The sequence below is a fragment of the Molothrus ater genome, chromosome 1 (assembly GCF_012460135.2).
Source record: "Molothrus ater isolate BHLD 08-10-18 breed brown headed cowbird chromosome 1, BPBGC_Mater_1.1, whole genome shotgun sequence".
Taxonomy (NCBI): domain Eukaryota; kingdom Metazoa; phylum Chordata; class Aves; order Passeriformes; family Icteridae; genus Molothrus; species Molothrus ater.
The window spans coordinates 17,490,777-17,512,061 of NC_050478.2; the positions used below are offsets into that span (position 1 = coordinate 17,490,777).

At 38.6% G+C, this 21,285-nt stretch overlaps 1 protein-coding gene across 1 annotated transcript in view; it reads right to left on the bottom strand.

Annotated features, from left to right (window-relative positions):
* Positions 1–21,285, bottom strand: part of GPR158 (G protein-coupled receptor 158) — a 187,893-nt gene that overhangs the window by 6,027 nt on the left and 160,581 nt on the right. The window contains exons 7-10 of the mRNA XM_036400776.2: positions 17,803–18,041; positions 6,545–6,683; positions 2,456–2,561; positions 407–553 (exon numbers count right to left, since the gene is read on the bottom strand). Coding sequence (XP_036256669.1) covers positions 407–553; positions 2,456–2,561; positions 6,545–6,683; positions 17,803–18,041 — 631 coding nt within the window. The remainder of the gene's footprint in view (positions 1–406; positions 554–2,455; positions 2,562–6,544; positions 6,684–17,802; positions 18,042–21,285) is intronic.

Below are 21,285 nucleotides of genomic sequence, written 5' to 3' on the forward strand. Positions count from 1 at the left end.
TAAAGTAATTTTCTCCATTAATCAACTTTTAAAATTTTTATCTTTATAGTTATGTGTGCTTATGTATGTGTTACATACAAATGACTAATTAAACTGAAACCAAAAGCTGTTTGCACTTCAAAACAAATCAAAGAATCTATGTAAACTGAGTAACAGCTCTTGCTGAGGATGATTCCTCCTTCTTAGCCACCACTATGACTTTTACTACAAATAGTGATGCAGCATCTCTTCACACTAGTAAATACTACATGAGAGTTTACATGACCTGATACCACAATCCTAAAAGATCTAAGCTGGCATTTTCCAGCTGATATCTGCAAAGAGAAACAAATGCATGCAAGTTGGAGTTTCCTTCTAGGAAAAAGTGTTCTTGAAAAGGAATGCTATTTAAATGAGATTTATGTACCCGAATATCTTCAGGATCCAAACTGTGTTCACTCCATGCTGAGTTGATGCTGCTGTTCAGATAGGATCCAGACCGACCCATATCAAGCTCATCTTCATAAGCTTCTGTAGCTATATCATCTCTTGGGTTATTGCTTGAATGTGAAAACTGCAATAAGTATTCACAAAAAATGTTGCAATGAGTGCAAAAGTTTACTTCAACATCAGTGTAAGAGCTTACAACTGTTTTTATGGTACAATGACTGATGTGATTCTCAAATTCAAAACATCACTTAAGCTTCATTGGCTTAAGTAGTGTCCCATAGAGTCTCAGTATTGTGTGAAAGGAACTCTTATTAATGATGGCTTAACAAGATAAATCTTAGAAATTTGCATAAGGAAAAAAAATCCCTACTTATTTTGATAGTTGTTTGAACCTCTTTAAATGGCATTTCAGTTATGCTGACATGAAAATAGACTTTCAGACATTATTTCCTATAAGGCTGCTAAAACAGTAGGACACTATTTTTTACAATACATATCTTAATAATCCTGCAGAAAGCAATTCTCCTATTTTAGATGCTAACCCTGAAAAGGAAGACAGAAGGTGGGAAAAAAAAAAAAAAAACCACAAAAAAAGGGAGAAAAAAGAGAAAGAAACTAATGAAAAAGTAGTAGACAACTTTTTTTCTTCTATGTTTCACCAGGTCCTTGAATCAGGAGTTGGAGTGAGGTTGTCATTATTGTTTTGTTCATATTGATTCACTCATCTGAATTTACTATTGTCGCATAGTCATCTGTCTTCAGGACTTTATGAATAGAACTAAACCTTGTGCATCTTAATTCTCTGAATTCTTTGGTGTGTTGGAAGAAATGTCTGTGCAGTGAAACACAGATAATAAGCTAAAAATGAAAATGCTGATCAGTAGTTATGAGTCAGCTTCAGAAAGGTCAACAAATTTTCTAGGCTAGTTTAAAAAGACACCTCTGAAGATGTGTAAAATCTCTGAAGATATGTAATAATGTACATGAATATAAAACAAAATATAATATTGTTGCTAAAGACCAAAAAAGTAATTTAAAATAAAACAAGGTTATGCAGTATTAAGGCCGCATCAATGGGTCCCTTGTTATGACTGTTCAATGTCCATATATTTGACAGTCATCAGCATACCCTGTTCTGACACACAGGAAAAAGGCAGGAATAGCAGCTTCATTAACCTGAAAATTCTATCAACCTCAACTGCTTAATGCTCTTTCTTCATATGTAGCTTTCACCTTTACTGCTATTTTGACTCTTGAGCTTTTGATTAATATGATTAGTCATTCTGAAACTCATTAGAAAGTCATTCCTTTTGCTGGGGTACTGTCCTCAGGAGGAAGTTCCACTCCATTCCTGGGGACTGTTGCTAGGGGCAGGAGGAGCCAGATCTCCTGCCCCTGGTGAGATGACACTGGAGCTTCCAGGGCTGCAGCTCAGGGGATTTCTCTGCCCTTCCCTGATCCTGCCATCACCATCTCCCTGTGCCCCCACACACCTCTCTTGGCTCCCAGCACCGCGCCTGGCTCCCTGCCATGGCCATGTCCCCTCCCAGTGTGCAGCATCTGTCTGCCCCAGGCTCTGACTTGCAAAGGGTTCTCCTTTTTCAGCCTGTAACTTCCAGGTTTAAATCCCTACCTCCCCATCTCATGGCTAGTCCAGCCTCCTGATCCCAGTGGTTCTATGCCCTTGCCTAAATTTTGTCTGTTCTCAGCTAACTCTAGCAGCAGCATGGTCATACAAATACCTAAAAAAAAAAGCACAATTAGGCAGGATTATTTCCTTCTTCTATTAATCATATCAACATTTTAAATACTTTAAACTCCTAGAATTTTGAAAGCTGAAAGAAAGAAAGTTTGAAAATGTTTACTTTTAAATAATAAAAACAATACAGCTTTCAAGGTAAAATAGCCATATTTTACATCCTCCTTTTCCATCAGTTGTTGCTAGATTTACACAGAAATGCTTCTGCATGACAACATTTATCTTCCTCAGACTTGGCAAAAGAAAACAGACAGCAGACTCAAATACCTTAGGGATCAGAAGTAGCCCAACAGTGACTGTCACAGTCAAATGTGTGTGTGCAAAGAACAGCATCAGCATCCAGTCAGACTGAAGTCTTGAAGAAAGAATGAATCTGAAAATAGAATTCAGGGTTGCAGTTCACTGCATTTCTCCAGTGCATTAGATTCAATATCTTTAGGTTTCTTTTCACTGAATGGCCAAACACAACTGGTTTTGTTCTGTACTGCTTTCATACAGACTAAAAATTACATCCACACAACTTCCCTATATGCTAAAATTTCAAAACATCTCTGAAAAATAAAATCAACAAACCAAAATATAAAAAGAAACAACAGACCTTAAATTATACTGCTTATTCCATATATCTCACTCTATTGAGCTGTCTTTTTGTTTTGTGTATAATGTCACAGTTTCTTTGGCCTGAGTTATGGCAGCTTACATACATTAAGGAGCTGAAGGGATGGTTTTAGGTTAAGCACATGTACTATGATGAATTGCAGTGCACTTTATAAACACAGGATGTCCACAGATCACAGCTATTGAGTACAGCTGATAAGCCATCCAAGGGAGAACTGAACTGAAATGCATTTTAGCAGGGAGCAGAGAAATGATCTTTATAGCAGGACCGCCCAGCTCACTGCTGTGGGATCCAAGAGCCACATGTGAATGCTTGGAAATGAGTGGCTGAACTTGGCAAACAAAACGGTTCCTTGCTGAGCTTTCTAAAGGAGTGGTAGAAGAAGCAGTGCAGTTAAAGCTGAGGCATGCTTGGCTTGTCTGCCTTGGTGAGCTCCCAAAGCCAGGAGCAGTGAGCAGTGCAACGGATGAGCGGATGTACTGCTGGCTTGCATTTTCCAGGTTAACAAAAATCATTCAGATAGAAATGACATTTGCAACTTATCCAAGTTCACAGATGCACATTTTGAAGAAGCTTTTGTTAGCAGAAATAGTCTGGCATGAAACACTGGCTTACATGCTGTAATAATACAGTCATAATTACTTGTTTAATACTTTGTAAATGCAATATTTTATGAACACAACAAAATATCCCAATTAACTAATTCCTAGAGAGTTCCTGTTGCTTTGGGGTGTGAGAGAACATGAGGAGGCTTAGGCCTGAGATTTAGCAAACTGAACACAACTGCACTGATGAAGATGACATGAGAAACTGATGGATGTAACAAATAAAGAGCAAAAGGGGACAAAAGTTACAGACAATGCTGTAAGGGATGGCAAGATTTCACAGGTGGTTAATAGGGAGTCATTTGAAAGATGGGAAAACCTCACAGGTAATTGAAGGACCTTTGAGGGAGCAGAACTTACAAGGTCAGTGGCAATGATGTAACCATATCAGCAACAGCAGATAAGATGGTGATTACCTAGATAATGGCATCACAAATGCCAAATTTGAAGACAGATGCAGGAAAACTGTGACCAACCGGAAAAAAATAGTGAGGGTGGTTGGTTGTTTATTTGGAAGAAAGGGACTGGAACAGACAGAGGATAAGGTAGATGAGAGAAAAACAAGCATGGAAAGAAGGGGGGGATAAAATGGTTAGTGACATGTAAGCAAGTTGTCACTGAGCTCTGTACCTGACGTATCTCCCATCTTCTCATTAAATCCTGGTGTGATGCACGGGGCAAGTGCAATTGATGAACAAACCTCAGGCAGCGCATGGGTGGCCCCTGGGAAGACCCAGAGTGTCATCCCAGGCCCAGCTGCAGAGGAGGAACAGGACCAGGCTGTGTGTGTGACCTGCACCGGCCCCTGTGGGCAGCCAGGTGCTGTGTGACTGCCCCAAGGGGGATCTGCTCAGCCTGCAATAGAGCCAGCAGCAGCCAGATCCATCAGACAGGTGGGAGAAAGCACCCACATCCTGATGGCCGCTACTGCATTTGCTTAACCTTTAACAGATCCAATCCTCAGATTCTGTGAAGACTTTTTTGCTTGCTTTATGCTGGAGACCTTGACTGATTAAGGTATCCATGCCATACCATGCCTCTGAATGCAAAATCACATTTGTAGTAGCCATTCAGACCTAGCAAAGATAGGATTTCTATTTGAATGAGATTTTTTCCATACAAATTTTGGGTTTCTCAGTAATATAAGAGCAATGCAGGAATTTAATACTATGATGATCTGAAGAAAATCCAGAATTCTCTGCTTCTGAAATGGGAATACTTTCAAACAAAAACAAAATGCAAACAGTTCAAGGTTTTATTTAGTGCTCACATCAATCTTCCATGAGCTTTGGGAGTTTTCAGACTGGATGGCTGCCTTGTAGGTGTCCTTCAAGGCTCCAGTACTTTCAGCTTCATGACAATTCAGGTATGTCATATAAATCTAAGTTTTACACTAAGTTTTACATTTCTGCCCTTTCAGTTGCATCCAGAACTTGGCAGGGAAGATAGAAAGGAAAAAAAAAAAAAAGAAAAAAAAAAAGGAAATGGATTAAGAGTTGGGCATGCAGAAATGGAGAAATGGACATAATCTCAGGAGGGACTCAGGAGGGATCGTGTGCATTTTTTCAATCTTATCTATAAACACTACACAATATTTCTTCAACAAACCAGCATATACGAGACAGATGGGAAAGAATCAATACAAAATGTACATTAAAACTAAAAAAAAAAAAAAGAAAAAAAAAAGAAAAGAAGGAAGAATAGGAACAGCAGACCTTAGGCTGCAGGCACAGGATTGTCAAGACAAACTGAAAGACTTAATCCCTTTGTGTCTCCTTCATAAGGAATGTATTTAAATGCCACATATTCCCCTTTCTTTCATCCAAGGTTACTTGCCTCCTGTTCTATTGTTAAAAGAAACTTGCAGCCTACAAAAATACCTCTGAACTGTATGTTCTAACATGGCTCAACACACAGTTTAGGAATATACATCAATGGGGGAAAATTGACTGAGAAACTGTCATATTGGTAATAATAAACTCAAAAGTATTGTAAGTGAATTTTACGTCTATCAGGAATGAAAAGGAAAATGCTGCCATCAATTAAAGATTTTAAACAATAACTTTGCAGATATTTGTGTTAAGGAGTATAGATTTTGAGTGTATGTGGGTGTTGAAATACGGGGTTAGGAGAAGGGGAAGGAAAAAAATGGCATGCCTGAAAAATGCAGTGAACTGTATAACAATGATAAGAGAAAAGAGCACCAGGAAGGAACAGAGATGAAGGATTTGCTTTGCTGATGTTTACTCAGAAAAAACCATGAAAGCAAAATCAAGAAGACAAGGACAAATGTTAGTGCCAAGACAGATCAAGGAACAGAGAAGAGTATTTGAAGACTGTCAATGAAGTAATGTAAAAAAAAAACCAACTTAGTAGATAAAATCTGTTAGGAGGCAAAAGAAGGTGTGAGAATGTTAGAAGAAAGACTTAAGAGTTTTTACAGGACGAGATGAAACTCATGTTATCTTCCTTTTTTTGCATTTTTTAGGACTAATTCATTTCTACAGGGTACTCTGTAGGAAAGCCAGATTCAGTAAATTTTCATGTAGCTCTAGCAAAGACCCTTATTTATTTGTTACTACCCAGATAATTTACAAGTATGAAATGCAGAGCTCATTATAGACTTCAGAAGAAACATGGGCTTTATATTACTGATACAGCATTATATGTGTAACAATTTTTTTATGTCAGCATATAAAACACTATGCTTCATGCCCAAACCAGTACAATCATCTTAACACATAGCAGCAGCAGCTCACCAATCTGTTACACATCAGTAAAGTTCATACAAACCAACATTCTTACCTGCTGTTTTTCTAGGGATACAAAACAGTGAATGGTATGTAGATGACTGAAGACAGACAGTGGAATTGCTATACCTAATTTATCATACACACTCAACTTTGATCTAAGAAAATATCACCTAACTATACAGAAAAAAACCCTAATTATAAAATTTCATATTCTTGGATCCCATGGGAACAGTTTTAAGTTTAGTAAGCACTTAATTTGCAGAAACAAATATTTATAAGACCTTCCATTATGCATCCTATCCCAATTCACCCACTCTAAGTTGCACCATAGGAAACCTGAAAGATAAATGGTTAATTACTAGATCTACAGATCACTTGCCTAATTGTATGGAATATAGCAGAGATAATGAGCTCATTGTGAACTGCAACAGCCATATAACGTGGCTCATGAAATGCTGATGGGACTGTCCGCACTGCATAGCAGAGATAAACACCCCACAAGAGGAATAAAAATTCAGCTGTGAGAAGAACAAAAAGAAATAATTTGCAATTAGTTTTATAGATGGAAGGAAATTTGAAGCACTACAGTATCTTCTGTATGTGTGAGTATCTAAGCAAAGACAATACACATGTATATAAGTACACACATAGACAGTCAAACTCTTTGGATATTGTCACTGTACATGATACATTTGGTTTTAATTTTACACATCTATTTCCACATCAGGAACCTTTGCATTCATGGCATTTCAGTTTACCAATTGACAAACTCTGAGACAATGTCTAAAACTGTCTTGCTTGGTTTTATAATTGGTACTACAGAAGTCTGACATCACTTCAAATAACAAGTATTTTTAATTGTAGCTCTGGTTCTTGTTACAGAGGCAGATACAGTGCTACTACCAGTGCTACTATATGCTTTTTAAGACAACACTTTCATTTCAAAGGTTTATAACTTAGATAAAACAAGGCATTTTGTGTTTAAAAAATACCTCTGTTCAAGGCAGTTAATTCTGCTGGTACCCATAATATGACAAGTCACTTCTGAGGGTCTAATCCAGTTAAAGAAATGATGTGATTCTTTTAGGAGAAAAATAAGTAAAGGAAAAAAGGAGAAAAAGTAGAGTGTCTGGACCAGCCTAAACAATTCAGATAGAGACAGCTCATCTGCACCCAACAGTACACTAACTTCAGCTTCCAGTGGACAGCCTGATGTGACATCATTTTGACCTTGATACAAATGAGGTGATTTCCTAACCACCTCAAAAAAACTCCCAGAAAAACACCCTGCAGCTCTGTCATGCAGTTATGAATAGAGCTGGTGCCAGTCCCTCTTGCCTTGCAGTCTGGGTTGCCAGTGGCTGAAGTGTTTGAGTGCCACCCAGTAATGTGCAGCTCATGTTAGACCCCTGCACTGCCAGCACTGCTCCAGACCAGCTTCAGAAACTGTGATCCCACTGTTACTCATACACTTCTTTTGTCTTGTTGAATTTTTGCAATAGAAACTACACTTAAATGCAGTATACTAGAAAATAAATTGGTTTTTAGACTTCTTTTTGCCAATAGTTTTTCTGTACTGTAACTAAACCTGGTGATCAGTGACATCGCCCTGTGGAACTGGTCAGCAAATAATTACTGGTCTGGTTTCAGTAATGACACAAATGCTTGTGAACCCACCATTAAGAGCAGACTAAAATATAATGTCAGCACTGGATATCTCATAATAACACACCCTCCAGTTCCTCCACATCTTGTAATCCATGACTGCTGTAACTTATCTATAATATATTGTTATACCATTTTGAAACTTCAAATATTGCTATTAATTCCAGCTAAAATCAATAAGAGACAAATCTGGATAAAATGAATTGGGTCACACAGATATCTCTGTGCTATGAAAAGAGCTCAGTTTGAACTCTGAACAACACTTAGCACATTTCTTAATGAAAAATACATGTTCTATCTCCAAGATCCTATTTTTACTAGAACACAGCCTTCATAGACCCAGCAGTCTTACCAGTTACATAAACCTAAACATCTGAAGGGGCATAATCCATCCATACTGCTGGTTTTGAGATCTTCCTCACCAAATCCTAACACTAATAAACTTTTTGATCTTTTGACTAAGTAATAATATGATTTGAAACTTTACTGAGTGTCAAAATGAAAAAAAAAAAAAAAGTATGAATCCTCTGAGACTGTGTTCCAGCCTGTTTTGAGCTCAGCAAAAACACACATGCAGGTATGTTTTTCCCAAATTACTCATACCCTTGGGCAAAGTGGCTGCTACTTCCATTTAATTTCTAGAAAATTAGTTATGCTATAAATGAAGTCTATCATTCTGGTTTCTTGAAAACTCCTGCACAAAATGACTTACAAAGCCATCTTGATCCTGAAGTCTTTCCTGAACAAAATTGGAATACAAATTTGGCTTTAATAAAATGAGAATAAAAGTTTTTTACAAATCTTAGCGTTTGGGTTTTTTTCTTTAGGTAGTTGCCTCACATATGCAGAATCATGGCACTGGAATGTATTGCTCCTCAAATAACTGTAATTTATTGCTTTCATTGCTCCATAATGATTTAGAAGAAATTGAAAAGCAGAAAATTGTTGGAATTAGGCTGCTAAAGCCAGATCACTGTATCTTACTGTCCTGTCTTCTATGGAAACCCTTCATACTAACACTGTTCAGCAGGGCTCCTCTAACATGCCAGACAATGCCTATTTCCTCACATTTTACTTTCATCCAAACTTCCGCTGCTCCCCAGCATGAGCAGCAGAACTGAATAGATGAGCTAATTGTGAAATAACAGGCACACTCCACAAAACTACCCATGGTCTGGTTCTTCTTCCTCTTTCTCAGCTGAAGCGAGAAGAACCCCAAGTTTGTTTCTGACTAAAAAGATCAGGTACAAGTGCTAACAGAGGCTGAGAGTTTGAAAAAGTTTGGCTTTCAAAGAAATAAAAAAAAAATCATGTAAAATTTCATTTGTTGAAGGTATTCTTACTTGAACTAAAGAGTGAGGGCCAAATTTTGCTCACTTTTAGAAGAAAAAATAAAATTGCTGTAATTTTGAATAAGTGGTTTTTGGTTGGTTTGCTTTTTTTGTTTTTTTGGGTTTTTTTTGCATACAGAGCAAATGAAAATGAAAAAGCCATACTTCCATTTAAAAAACATAACAAAACCCTCACAACACAACCATTTTAATTAGCTAGGCTAAGTAGAAGTGCAGGAAACATCTGATCTCCAGATCTGATTAATTCTGAAAATTTCAGTTTTCAGTTTCACAATCATAGTTGCAAGGAGTTCTTAAGACAAGAAGCAAATTCAAGGTATTAATATACTGAAACATAACAGTAGTTTGTACCATTCACTGCATAATACTTTTAGAAAAGCTTTACATTTAGAGCAGAGTTGGCATTCCTGTCTGCAGATAATAATTACTGTGACATCTGGTATGGAACACAAATATGGAAGAGCTCTTAAAACATAAGGTAAAATAACAGAGTTCCTTTACTTGCTAAGTCCAACATTACAATAATTTCATCAGCAATGACAAAACAGACTGATAGAAAACCAATTTATTATCTAAACCATTAATTAAACAGATTAAATGTATGATGTAAAAGCTGTGTTTGGGGGAGAAGTCAAGCTCCTATAATTAGCTACAGATGGTTAGTGCAATTTGCAACAAAAATCTGAAGGTGTTAAAAATTTTTGCTGTATTTTTTTCCTACATGGCCTTTTTACATTTGCAATATAAAGTAAGGTAACATATTAATGTATTTATTACTGCAATGAATAACAAAGATATAATTGATAGACAGATAGATAGAAAGATAGATAGATAGATAGATAGACAGATAGATAATTGAGTATATCTGGCCACCATGCAGCCAGGTTCTAATGTACAATTTATCTCTCTCTTAGACTGTTTATGGGACACTAGTGACTGCTTTGCACCAATTATCTTTAATGGTCAAAATCTATGAAGTGTGATATGAAATTCCTATTTGGCTTGCTGAATAATTTTCCACTAAAAGTCTGGTGTAGAAAAGTGACTTTCTGACCACTGAAGAAATATCTTATCATACTGCGTACCTGTCCAGAGCAAACTCAAAGCTCAAAACACGTGATCTTGTTTCTGTGATTTAGCACAAGGCTTAAAAATTATCCCATTTCATGTATCAAGCACAAAACCTAAAAATCCTTCCTTTCCCCTTCTGAAAAAATTATGGAAATTCCTAGGACAGAGAGCTGTCAGCTGTTCTCTGGACAGAAAATGCAGAGTCAAAACAATAAAACATAAAAGAGCTCTGAAAAAAAACCTTGCAGCAGTTACCCAATAATTGTCCAAAACAGGCATTCAGATTTGGGAGAAAATCTCTGATAGATAAGAGGTTAAGAAAAGGCACAGTTGCTTTAAAGGCATAAATGGATGCAGATATGAATGGAAGGTAGGAGATGAAAATGTAAAGTGACCTCAATATGTCATGTGCACAAATGAATTTGTCTTTAAATATCTCTCTTCTTAGTCACTACCTACTTCTTATCCAGAGAACCTTTTATCTGGTCTTTGCATTATCTGATCAACCTGCTTAGTATAATTATTGGTGCTTAAAAATCAGGATTCTTCCTTGTCTTCATGATGCTGATTATGTTTTTGGAAAAGGAAGCAATTTGGAGCACTTAGCTTGATCATCCAACACACTGGGCCAGACTTGCCCAGTGCCACTGGCCTGTTACAATGCAGAGTGAGCCATGACCACTCACTTGAGATCTTTTCAGGCCACTGCTCATATTCTGCATCTTCTGATAATGAAGGGCAATGATATATATCCATAGTTTGTGGTATGTATCTGCTTTACAGAAAAGGATGGACACAGGGTTGTTATTACTGACTTAATCAAACTTTCTCAACAGATCTGGGGTAACATATTTTCTAGGTTTGCTAAACATGCAGTGGTCTGTGTTGCTCCAAGCAGAAGCAAATCCCCACGTTAATCCATTGCCGCTTTCACTCCTGCTATGCAGATGTCTGTACTTCACCTAATCAAGGCTGCCTAATGAAGAAGGCTCTGCAATTTGTTGCAAATGACATTTGGATGTCTAGTGAACAACAGGAAAGACTGCAAGGGGGGAAAGTGGTCTAGCACACATGCACAACTGACTTGTAACTCTGCCCATGCCTCAGGCTCATATTCTCATATTCTATGAATATGAAAAAAAAATGCATTGAGGTCCTCATTCAATCCAAACTTTGCATAGGTCATCATTTTTTGCAGAAGTGGGAGCATTTTTCTTGCTATTTGGGTGCCAAATACGCATTTTGCTGCGATTTGCAGCAAAAATAAGCATGCAGGGCTGTATTTGTTGCCAGTGAGACCTTACAAATGTTGCAAATATATTTGACTAAGCTCTGTAACTGAGCCAAAGGCATTGCAACATGGACAACCATATTAAATGGACCATATAACCCTAATCTCACTGTGCCTCAGCTCTGCCTGTGTAAAATGGGGATAATGCCACTCTGCCATTCAGGACAAGAGTGGAAATAAATTTACCCATATTTGTGAAGAGCTTAAGTCCTAAACTGTGGGTTTCCTTCCTGCCATGGTCAGGAGAGGAATGTGAATTATTTCAGACTATCCTGGTTGCTTCTCAGCCCTCCTAGCCTGGCAGAAATGCCTTTCTCTTCATTCCCTTCTTCATGCCAGTCCCTTGATGAAGATGATGTAAAGAGCTGTGGGCTCTCTGGAGCCAGGACATCCATTCCTGTGCTCACTTGCACTCTGCTGTCCAGGAGCTACTTGCAAAAAGAAGACAGCCCTGAAAGATTAAAGCCCATTTTCATGGCTCTGTATAAAGCTTTATGTCTGACCACACTTACTTGTTTAAAAAGCACCACCACAGGCCAAAACCAGGCCACTGCTCCCCAGGGATGGTGACATTAAAGCTGTGACTTGCCTAAGTTCAATTGGTATTCTGAACTCTACACTCCTGGTAAAATAGTACTGTTCCAACAATTTTTTCCCCATGTTTTAAACTCTAATTACTGATTACCACTCTACTTAGATCCATAACACAGCTACAGCAACTCATCTATTTCTCTACCACACTTCACTACATTTTAAATCCCATTTACTGAGATGAAGGGAGCTATGGATCTGGAAGCACAGCTCTTCCATCCGTTCATTCACTCAGGGTGCCAGCTGGAGCTGAGCATGCACCATTTTAAAACTGGAAAAAAAATTGTGTCCTCAATTGCTCCTGTGCTGCCAGCCAACGCAATCTCTTTCTGCATCGCTGTGTCCAATCTCCCACCTGGAGAGTTGCACCATGTCATAGGAGAAGCTTTTTTCTTCAACTGAAAGGATTTTCATATATTTCAATGAACTGTGATTACAAGTCTTTAGTGTTGAGTTATTCCTAGCAAATTATAAATTACCAGAGGTTTATCTGTCTCTCCCACCATATCTCAGCATCATTTTAATTAGCTATACACAGCAATAAAGAGAGCTATTTGTAGTATAAGAATTGATGGTGCCAGATTCAGACTTTTTTTCCTTCCAGAACTTCCATGGCCTGTGGCTGTGAAGGCTGAGAGAGAAGAGTGGGGTCCTTGGGCTGGTGGGAGGCACAGCATACTCTGTCCCCCAAATCATCACAAGACTGCCTTGCAGGTCTACTCAAAGTGATGCAAGGGCCATGCAGACCATGGTCTGTGAGTCCCATGGCTTCAGGGTACCCTAGAGATGGCTTTTGCTTACAGTGGAGACATATCCACTGACTTGAGTGTGAGCAACAGACCTAGGAGCCTCACTGCACTAAACATGTCATTCTCGGGTCTCTAGGAGCTCCTCTAATTTTTGCACTTCTTTTAGCCCTTATACTCAAGCATTTTCTTAATTCCTCTAGAATTAAGGCTGTCCTGCCTCATGACTTCCACACCTCACTGTTGTTACTAAAGTCAGCTGGACACTCTTCTTGTCTCCACATGCCCCATCAACCTCTTTGTGTGTAGATGAAGGAGGGAGAACAGGATCTGGCTGAGTGTGGGGCCTCTTCTCTCACATCTCAAAGAGGATGCAAGCAAATGCCAATGGCATCCAAAGTACTTAAAGTGTTGGGAAGATTTGGAGCAGTACCAGTAGTGGACTCCAGAAAGAGTGGTGCAAAGACAAGAGGAAGTCAGAACAACTTCCAGCCTCTCCCAAACCACAGGGGACTTGCAGAAGAAACTAAATATGGCACTCACCAACACATAAATGCGTGGCCCAGGCAACACAAACATGGTTTCCTGGGCAGAAATATTTTGTAGAAATCATGCCTAAGTAAAGGATATGGGATTTAACTTATCACATAACAGGTAACAAGAGAAAGCAAGGTTCCTGCAGGGAGTAATGCAACCCAGACTGCTAAACCTGGGGGTTCCGGCAGCACTCCCCATCTTTGGTGCTATCCCTCATCCTCTTCCAGATTTACCTTATCCTAGAGATGAATGCCATAGAACTGCACACAGTGTGGTGATGTGGACTGTGGAAGGACTGCTGAAGAGGTGTGCAGGGTGCCAGGAGGAGAGGTTTACAGGCAGAAAAGAGACAGAGCTGAAGGTACTTTGTAAAACACTGTTCTTTTTCTATTTCTGCTGCAAACTTTTTATACATCCCTGGCTTTATCACTTAGAATAAGCTTTTCACAAGTGATTACTATTTTTACATGATATATTTTTTGAGTATCTAATGTGAGAAATGAAGCCAGATCCACACCAGTGCTGAATTCTAAGCATCTCCTGGTTGTGCTTTCCACAGAGGAGGCTATGAACAGTACTCTGAAAAACCAGTCCTCCATGTCTCAAGACAGACACTGAAAATGGATAATTTTGGCTTTAATCTTTGTACACTGATGCTAAGGGTAACATGTTTAAAAATGCCCATTTGGAAATGAACAGTTCTTTATTCATTGCTTGCTCTGAACAACACACCCCAAATATGGCATAGGGCCACATCAAATGGGGATAACAAAAAGAAATAATAATCTCTCATTCACTGAATGCAGCAGAGGGCCTGTAGAAAATTTAATAAAAGGGCCTCATAAGGATGTATTACAATGCCCTAGCTCGAAACTGTACAGACAGTCTTGATGCCCAGTTTGTCAGAGCCTGTCCTGGCACCTCATGCCCTCATTAGACACAAAGATTATGTATGTTAAGTATCAACAAATGAACAGTGGTAGTGGACTGTTCTTCTGGGAACAGTTCAAAAATACTCATTTTGTTCCTTTTCCTGGCTGAATTGCTGAAAGCATGCAGTAATTATGAGGAATTTTCATATTTGAAACCTTCCTGACGCCCAAGACCCAAAGCATGAGCTACAGAGGTGAGGGCCATGGCAGCAGCTCAGCACAGAGGAGCAGCACTGCTCCTGCCAGCCAGAAATCTAACAGTGCAGGGGAAAAACATCTCCCTGTGCTTAGTTAATACCTGTCATTCACTCTGTCTAAATAAAAACTGAAAAACACACACAGAATGTATGGGGGATTTTAAAAAACTTGCCTATCCATTTGGGGTGAAACTGGCCCTGTTGAAGTTAGGAACATTCACCTATCAAGATTTCACCTCTGCCTTTTGTTTGTGCTTGTGCATGCATGTTTATCTCTCTGCCTGCCTTTGTCTCCTCCCTGGGGCTTTGTTCATTAAACTTATTATATTGTCTCTTTTTCCACTTTCTGGGAAGCTGTTTTAAATCCTGGAACAATATCTCTTACACTTATAGGATGTCTTCCCCTCAGGATAAAGAATAGTAGTTTGATTTGTGACACTGCAAGCCTGTAGGTAGCAGAAGTTTATCACTTGGAGTTGTTTTCTAAGTCAAAATCTAACAGTGACAGGTAGAGGTAGAGAATATATTCAGGCCATAAGAAAAAGACTTTGTGAGTGAGTATTTTCAAGGCCTCAGGTCTTTCTCTGCAATCTCAGACTGTCAACCATGCCATGGATTTTCAATGAGACTGATGCCCTGACCTTGAAAGGGATGCAGAAACTAACACACAGGAAATAAAACAATAAGGCAAGTAACAAATAAGCTACTCACAAGTATCCAACCCTAAGGAAAATACACACTAACTTACAAAGCAAAGGAAAATACACAGTAACTTACATTACATTATGTAGATAAAGTAAGATTTACTGAATGCTAATTTTTCTCATAAGCATATCACAGAGTACAGAGGCAATGCTAGAAACAGTGATAACCATTGTGTATAAGTCCCTACATCTCTCACAGAGACCATCCTCTTAGACTTAATGGAAATGTAAATATAAAACATTCACTGTAATAAAAGTCTCCAGAGATAGAGTCTAAGTAGCATGATTAGTATGGAAAATGCTTCATAAATCCCAATTCCAATAATCTCTGGTAGCATAAAGGATTCATCTCATTATGACTTTCTAGCAGAGCCTTGTTAATTCTCACTTCACTAATCTGTGACCTTGAAAATTTCCTGTCTGCATTACAGTGAAGTGTTGACAGCCGAGTGAAATAGGGAAGTGTTCCAGAAAGGGCTACAAGTGACAGAATATATTGCAAAACACTCACTAGATTTATATAAAATACTGTGCCTGAAAAAATTAAATTAAATGAAAAGTCTTTAATCAATTACCATCCACCATTTTTATTTAAGCATTTGAAATCAAATAGCAGAATCTATCAATTAATTTATTACATATTATATTTTGTAAGGCTGCTAACATAGGAATAAAAGGAATTCTGTGTTAAGGATATTACTTCTGACCCATTTCTGAGATGAAGTATCTAAGTTTGGGACTAGTTCCTACTGACTGTAAGCTTTTGAGGCTGCTATTAGCAATAAAAATCTTGAAGTCACATGCAGACACAAATATAAATATAAATATAAATTATATATATATATATATACCACACATGTTACTACAGTCTTGTAGGTGCACATCTCTTGGTACCACTAATATGACTGCTTAGTTTACTGAAGAGTTGCATAATTCTGTTTATGAGATAGTGCAGGAAAGAAGACAAAATGACTGAACAAAAGAAATTCTGCCCTATTTTGCAGGCTAAGAGCTCGCTTTGCTTCTAATACCCCTGGGTGTATTTTGAAAAACATTAAAAATTCCTCTAAATGTAAACATACCTTAAAAAAACAATCCTTACTTTTTTTCAATACTTGGCAGACAGCAACTTACTTAATTTTTTGCCAAAATATACAATTGATCAGAATTGGGTATTAAGATCTGAATTGTTAATCACTACACCACCAGAATTATAAAACCCAGAGACTAAAAACATTTGTTGCCATTATTCAAAAACCACCACTATCAAAATATTAATAAAACTACACTGTCAAATACACCAAAATTTTGATCCAAAATCGGTTAGTTCAGATGACATCATCAAGTGTTTCACATTTAATTCTCTTTTGTTAATTTTACAACATCTCTGCCAATACTACTGTTCCATTACTGCAAAGTACACCCTCCAAAAGCACCCAAATTGAGAGGCATTTCAAAACAAGCTCCTTTCTACTCTTCTCTGCATGGTTTACCAGTGAGGATATTGACAGATGGGGTACCCCTGTGCCTGACTGCCTCTGAGATCTTACAGAAGGAGAGGAAAGCAGAGCACAGGGGCACCTTGGAGCCATGGAACCTCCTCTGGGAAGTTGGCAGCAGTGTTTTGTCATATACTGAGTTTCTGTATGCCAGTCTGAGAGAAAACACTTCCGTGCATCTCATCTGCACTCTCATGTGGAGAAGCCACCATTACCTCTCCCTAATCCTCAGCAGCAGAGCTCTGTCAGTGGGATGTCCTTGGGAGAAGCAGGGAAAGGGCAGAAAAGTAGGAATTTATTTCAGATTTCAAAACACTGAAGTATTTGAGACAGTGGGTGGCTAGCCTGGGCTGTACAAGCAACACTGGCTCGAGGTGGAAGCACTGCGTGGGAGAAAGCACATCACACTGTTCAGCTGAACCCTGGCACAGGGAACCCACTGTTTCTTACAGAGTTAAGGAAACAAAAACTAATCCTTTCTCTGCTTTATATGACTTCTGCAGGGTGTCATTTTTAGCTCCTGCCTATTCCATGCACTCAAAGCACACCTAACAAATGCATCAAGTTGGTGCATTTGATGTTCATTTCCTCTTCCCTGTACTTTGATACCAATTTCTGTAAGGTTATGAATGAGTGGTGGTGGAAGTTCTTTCCCTCGTCACACAAGAACTCTGACCAGTTCTGTGGTGCAAAATCAAAAAGCCTTCATTAAACTAGTTACAATTTCTCACTTCAATAGCAGAAGAACTATTGAAGAGCTTCAATAGTAGAACAGCTACTTCTTCCTTCTGCCTTCAAAGATGAAATGTCTTGAGCACCCATCACTTTGTTACTACAATCCAAGTTACAAACCTTTGAAAGTCATAGAAGTGTCAGCATATTTTATTTTACTTCTCAGCCCATTTAAAAAACCTATATGCTGATATTTTACTGCTGTAGTTCTCACATATTAGGCAGTCTGACAAAACTTTAAGATATTCTAAAAGAAGAAAAATTAAAAGGCAACCAAGCTTTTTTATAGAAATTAAAGATAAATTAGAAAATTAACATACCAACAGCCATCATGTAATCCCAGCGGTCTATGAGGCACATATTGAAGATCAGATGGTCAGATGTTTGCCCTTGACCAATGAGTGGAATGTTTCTCTCCAAATTTTGGGTTATTGCAGAAGTCCAGCCAATGAGAAACCAAAAGACTACCAGGAGAATAACAGACAGCATCCTCATCACTCTCCCACCTGTCATGTATGGAATTCGCTGAGCCGTTCGGGACAGGAACACCTTCAACACCCTGGAAAATTCAGACAATGCAGAACTGAGAAGAGCAGTGGCAGTTTCACAGGAATTAGACTTTCATTTTATTTCCCTACCAGATTATTCAAAAAACAAAGCAACAATCTTTCATCTGACAGTATGTACAAGAATGAAGTTTGGAACATTATTACTTTCATATTAATCACATTTAAATGGAACTGATTGCTGCTCAGAGAGTGCTACATAGCAATAATAGAAAATATTAGCTATGCCTATGTTAGAGACACTCATTTACAGGCTGTCTTGTCAAGCTGTTTTGTGCATTCCATCTCCCAGTGGAAGACTTTTGTCTTTGAAAGATGAAAGGTCATTTCCATAAACCAGCAACCATGTATGTGAGATTTTATTCTGTTTTGATGCTGCCTGCTCATCCCCAATCCTGCTATTTCCAGAGAACAAATTAACACTTCTTAGATTTTTTTCTCACTGAATTTGATGCTGCTGAGACAATAACCTACTCATCATAGAAAGAACTATGGAAGGCACTTTGCTAATTAAATGGGGTTTGATTTGTTTAGAAGCAACATGTTTTTTGAGCTAGGACAGAACCAACATAAGAAAAGCCACACCACACATCAAGCACTTATACCACATAACAGCTATTGAACACATAACGCTTTAAAAATAATTGCACTTATTATCAGGATAAATTTACTCCCACAAGAACTGTTCAAGGAAATAGCACCTGCTTTTTCTATCCATCACCACCTGCTAATGCAGAAAAAGTTCCTCCTAGGAGCATGAAAACAACCAAATTTTGAGGAAATCCCCTTGGGAAGAAGGAGCAGTTTGATTCTTCATGTAGCACAAAATATATCTCTGTGCTGCCTGCACCATGGGATCTGCCAGAAGCATCCTCTGGGAGCATTGCAGAGCTCCTGTCTTGGCCCTGCTAAGCTGACAAGGATGAGCACTGAGGAAAGGCTATCATGGAATTTTTTATGTACCCAGACCATCAGAAGCAGATGAGCTGAAATTTAAAGGCTGTTTTAGCTACTGGGGTGAGGAGTCTTTCAAAGTGAAGAATTCAACTGTTTCAGTGATTTTGTCCTCAAAACCACAGTGGTTCCTGACTCCTGAGCATGTGTCGCTATAGGACACAAAAGAACACACGCTCACACCGTTCTCAAGGTGAAAGAGAAAAAAGGGCCGTTTATTTTCTGACTCCAACATTTATAGTTTTCCAACAGTGACAGTGGATTGGAGGGTGACAGTGGCACCTCTCCAATGCCACTGGTTAAACCAACAGTCCATCAACTCTCTCCTCCTCCATAAAGGAATGCAAAACAATGAGTTATTTACAGAAAGTGTGTGAGAAAATTCACTACAAGAATGTCAACATCAGAAGGCTTAGAAAATCTTAAAAACCCAGGGTGACAAGCATGAGCATGTCCAGTCTTGATAACCATGAAGAGACAAATTATCATTGAGGTTTCAGTATCGTGATTATTTTTTTCTTAAAGTTGATTTTTTACATGCCCTTGTCAGCTCTTAAGTTATTTCAGTGTACCAAGCATCAAGCCACCTCCCAAGACATTCAACAACCAGGCCTGCCTTTTCAGCAATACAAAGTCACACTTCAGATTAACATTTATGCTTGTATTTGTCTGAGAGGAGGCAGAAGCAGTGTTGCCTCTCAAACAACTAATGGAGCAGTGTCTTAAAGGCAGAAGCACAAAAGATTTTCTGCATCCATAACAATGAATCAGCATTTGATTACAAACACAGCCTTCACAGTGTGCATTAGGTGAAGCCAGAGATCTGAATATGTTCAACATTGTTCAGCTGTTTCCCTCCCAACAGTCACCCCACAGGGAGTCACAGTTTTTGATCTTTCCATGTTTGATGGATGTTCTGCTCTCCCTTTACAGATGCTAAGTGCCTTATGTTGGAAGCAGACTCCCAAAGACTTCATCCAGGAGAGACAGAAAACTCCACAGAGGCAAGGCAGGCTGCTTCCCTCTGCATTGCTCAGCCACAGCCCTGCTGTTCCAGGGCAGCACTGCTGAACCCTCGTTTTCTAAACACTAAATTCCTGATATTTTTTTTTCTAAAATCAGGAAGAAAAGGCTTCCCTTCTACCTGTTGTGAATGCTGGCCAATAGTTAGCTTCTGTGAAGGGAAGAAAAACTTATTATTTTTGTAATGAACTGGAAAATTTCACTGCTATAATTTGTCATTTGAGAAAAATCTCATCATACATTTTTATGAATGTTGAATTATTAGAGAAGTCACACAAACCAGCTGAAACTGTTTTTTTTTTATTAGAAACTTTTTGCATTTTGGCTGCAAAGTAAATTCTTGATGATTCTGCTGAAAGTCAACATGTGAGCCTATTTTGGGCATAATAAGGCAGAACCCATTAGAGTTTTTCCATTACTAGTTCATTAACTGCTGCCTGTGAGACAGCTTTCTAAGGGAGAGGTGTGGGCTGCTGCTACATTATTTACCTAAGCACAGTGAAACAAATATTTTGCAATATAGCAGTCAAACCTCCTCCAATTTGGATCAAATCACATTTCTTTTTTTTTCCTCCTCTTTTTCATAAAAATAAGCATCCCCCACACAATAATTTCTACCTTGGACTCATAGGCTTACATGTAAGCCAACCCTTACACTTCTTTTTTCAAACATTCTTTTTCTGAAAAGCTGTAAAGAAAGTTGTATTAGCTCAGTAATGTTGCAAATCTCCTTTTCAGAGGTTGTGGTATAAAAGCAGTCAAGCAGAACACAAGCTCCCAAGCTGCAATTCCCTCATTCTCCTGCCACAATGTGAATCCAAAGCCTCATTGCTCACCACCTCAACACTGACTTACATGCTCTGCCTGCTCTCATCTTCTGTGTATTATTGAACGTGTATCAAAGCAGAGACAACTGCCCAGGAGTTCCTGTCCCAAGGGGAGAGTCTCCTCTCCCCTTCTCCTCTCACCAGACTGGAGAGTTATTATCTTTCCTGTACCTCTGACTCATACAATCCAAGTTCACTGTAAAAAAGTTGAATTGCTGTAGTATGAGAGCAGACTGCCTCAGCAAACACTTTGGGTTTGATTACTGGTGCCCTCTCTCAGAAAACAGGGGAATTCTTGATTCAAATCCCTGCCCTGATTTCTGGGTAGACAATGTTCAAGCTCCCCTTTTCCACTCAGTTCAATATCTCTATATTGGGTCAAACTAGCTATTGAACAAAAAGAAGAGAATTCTTACAGGGAGGCAAGAAGTGG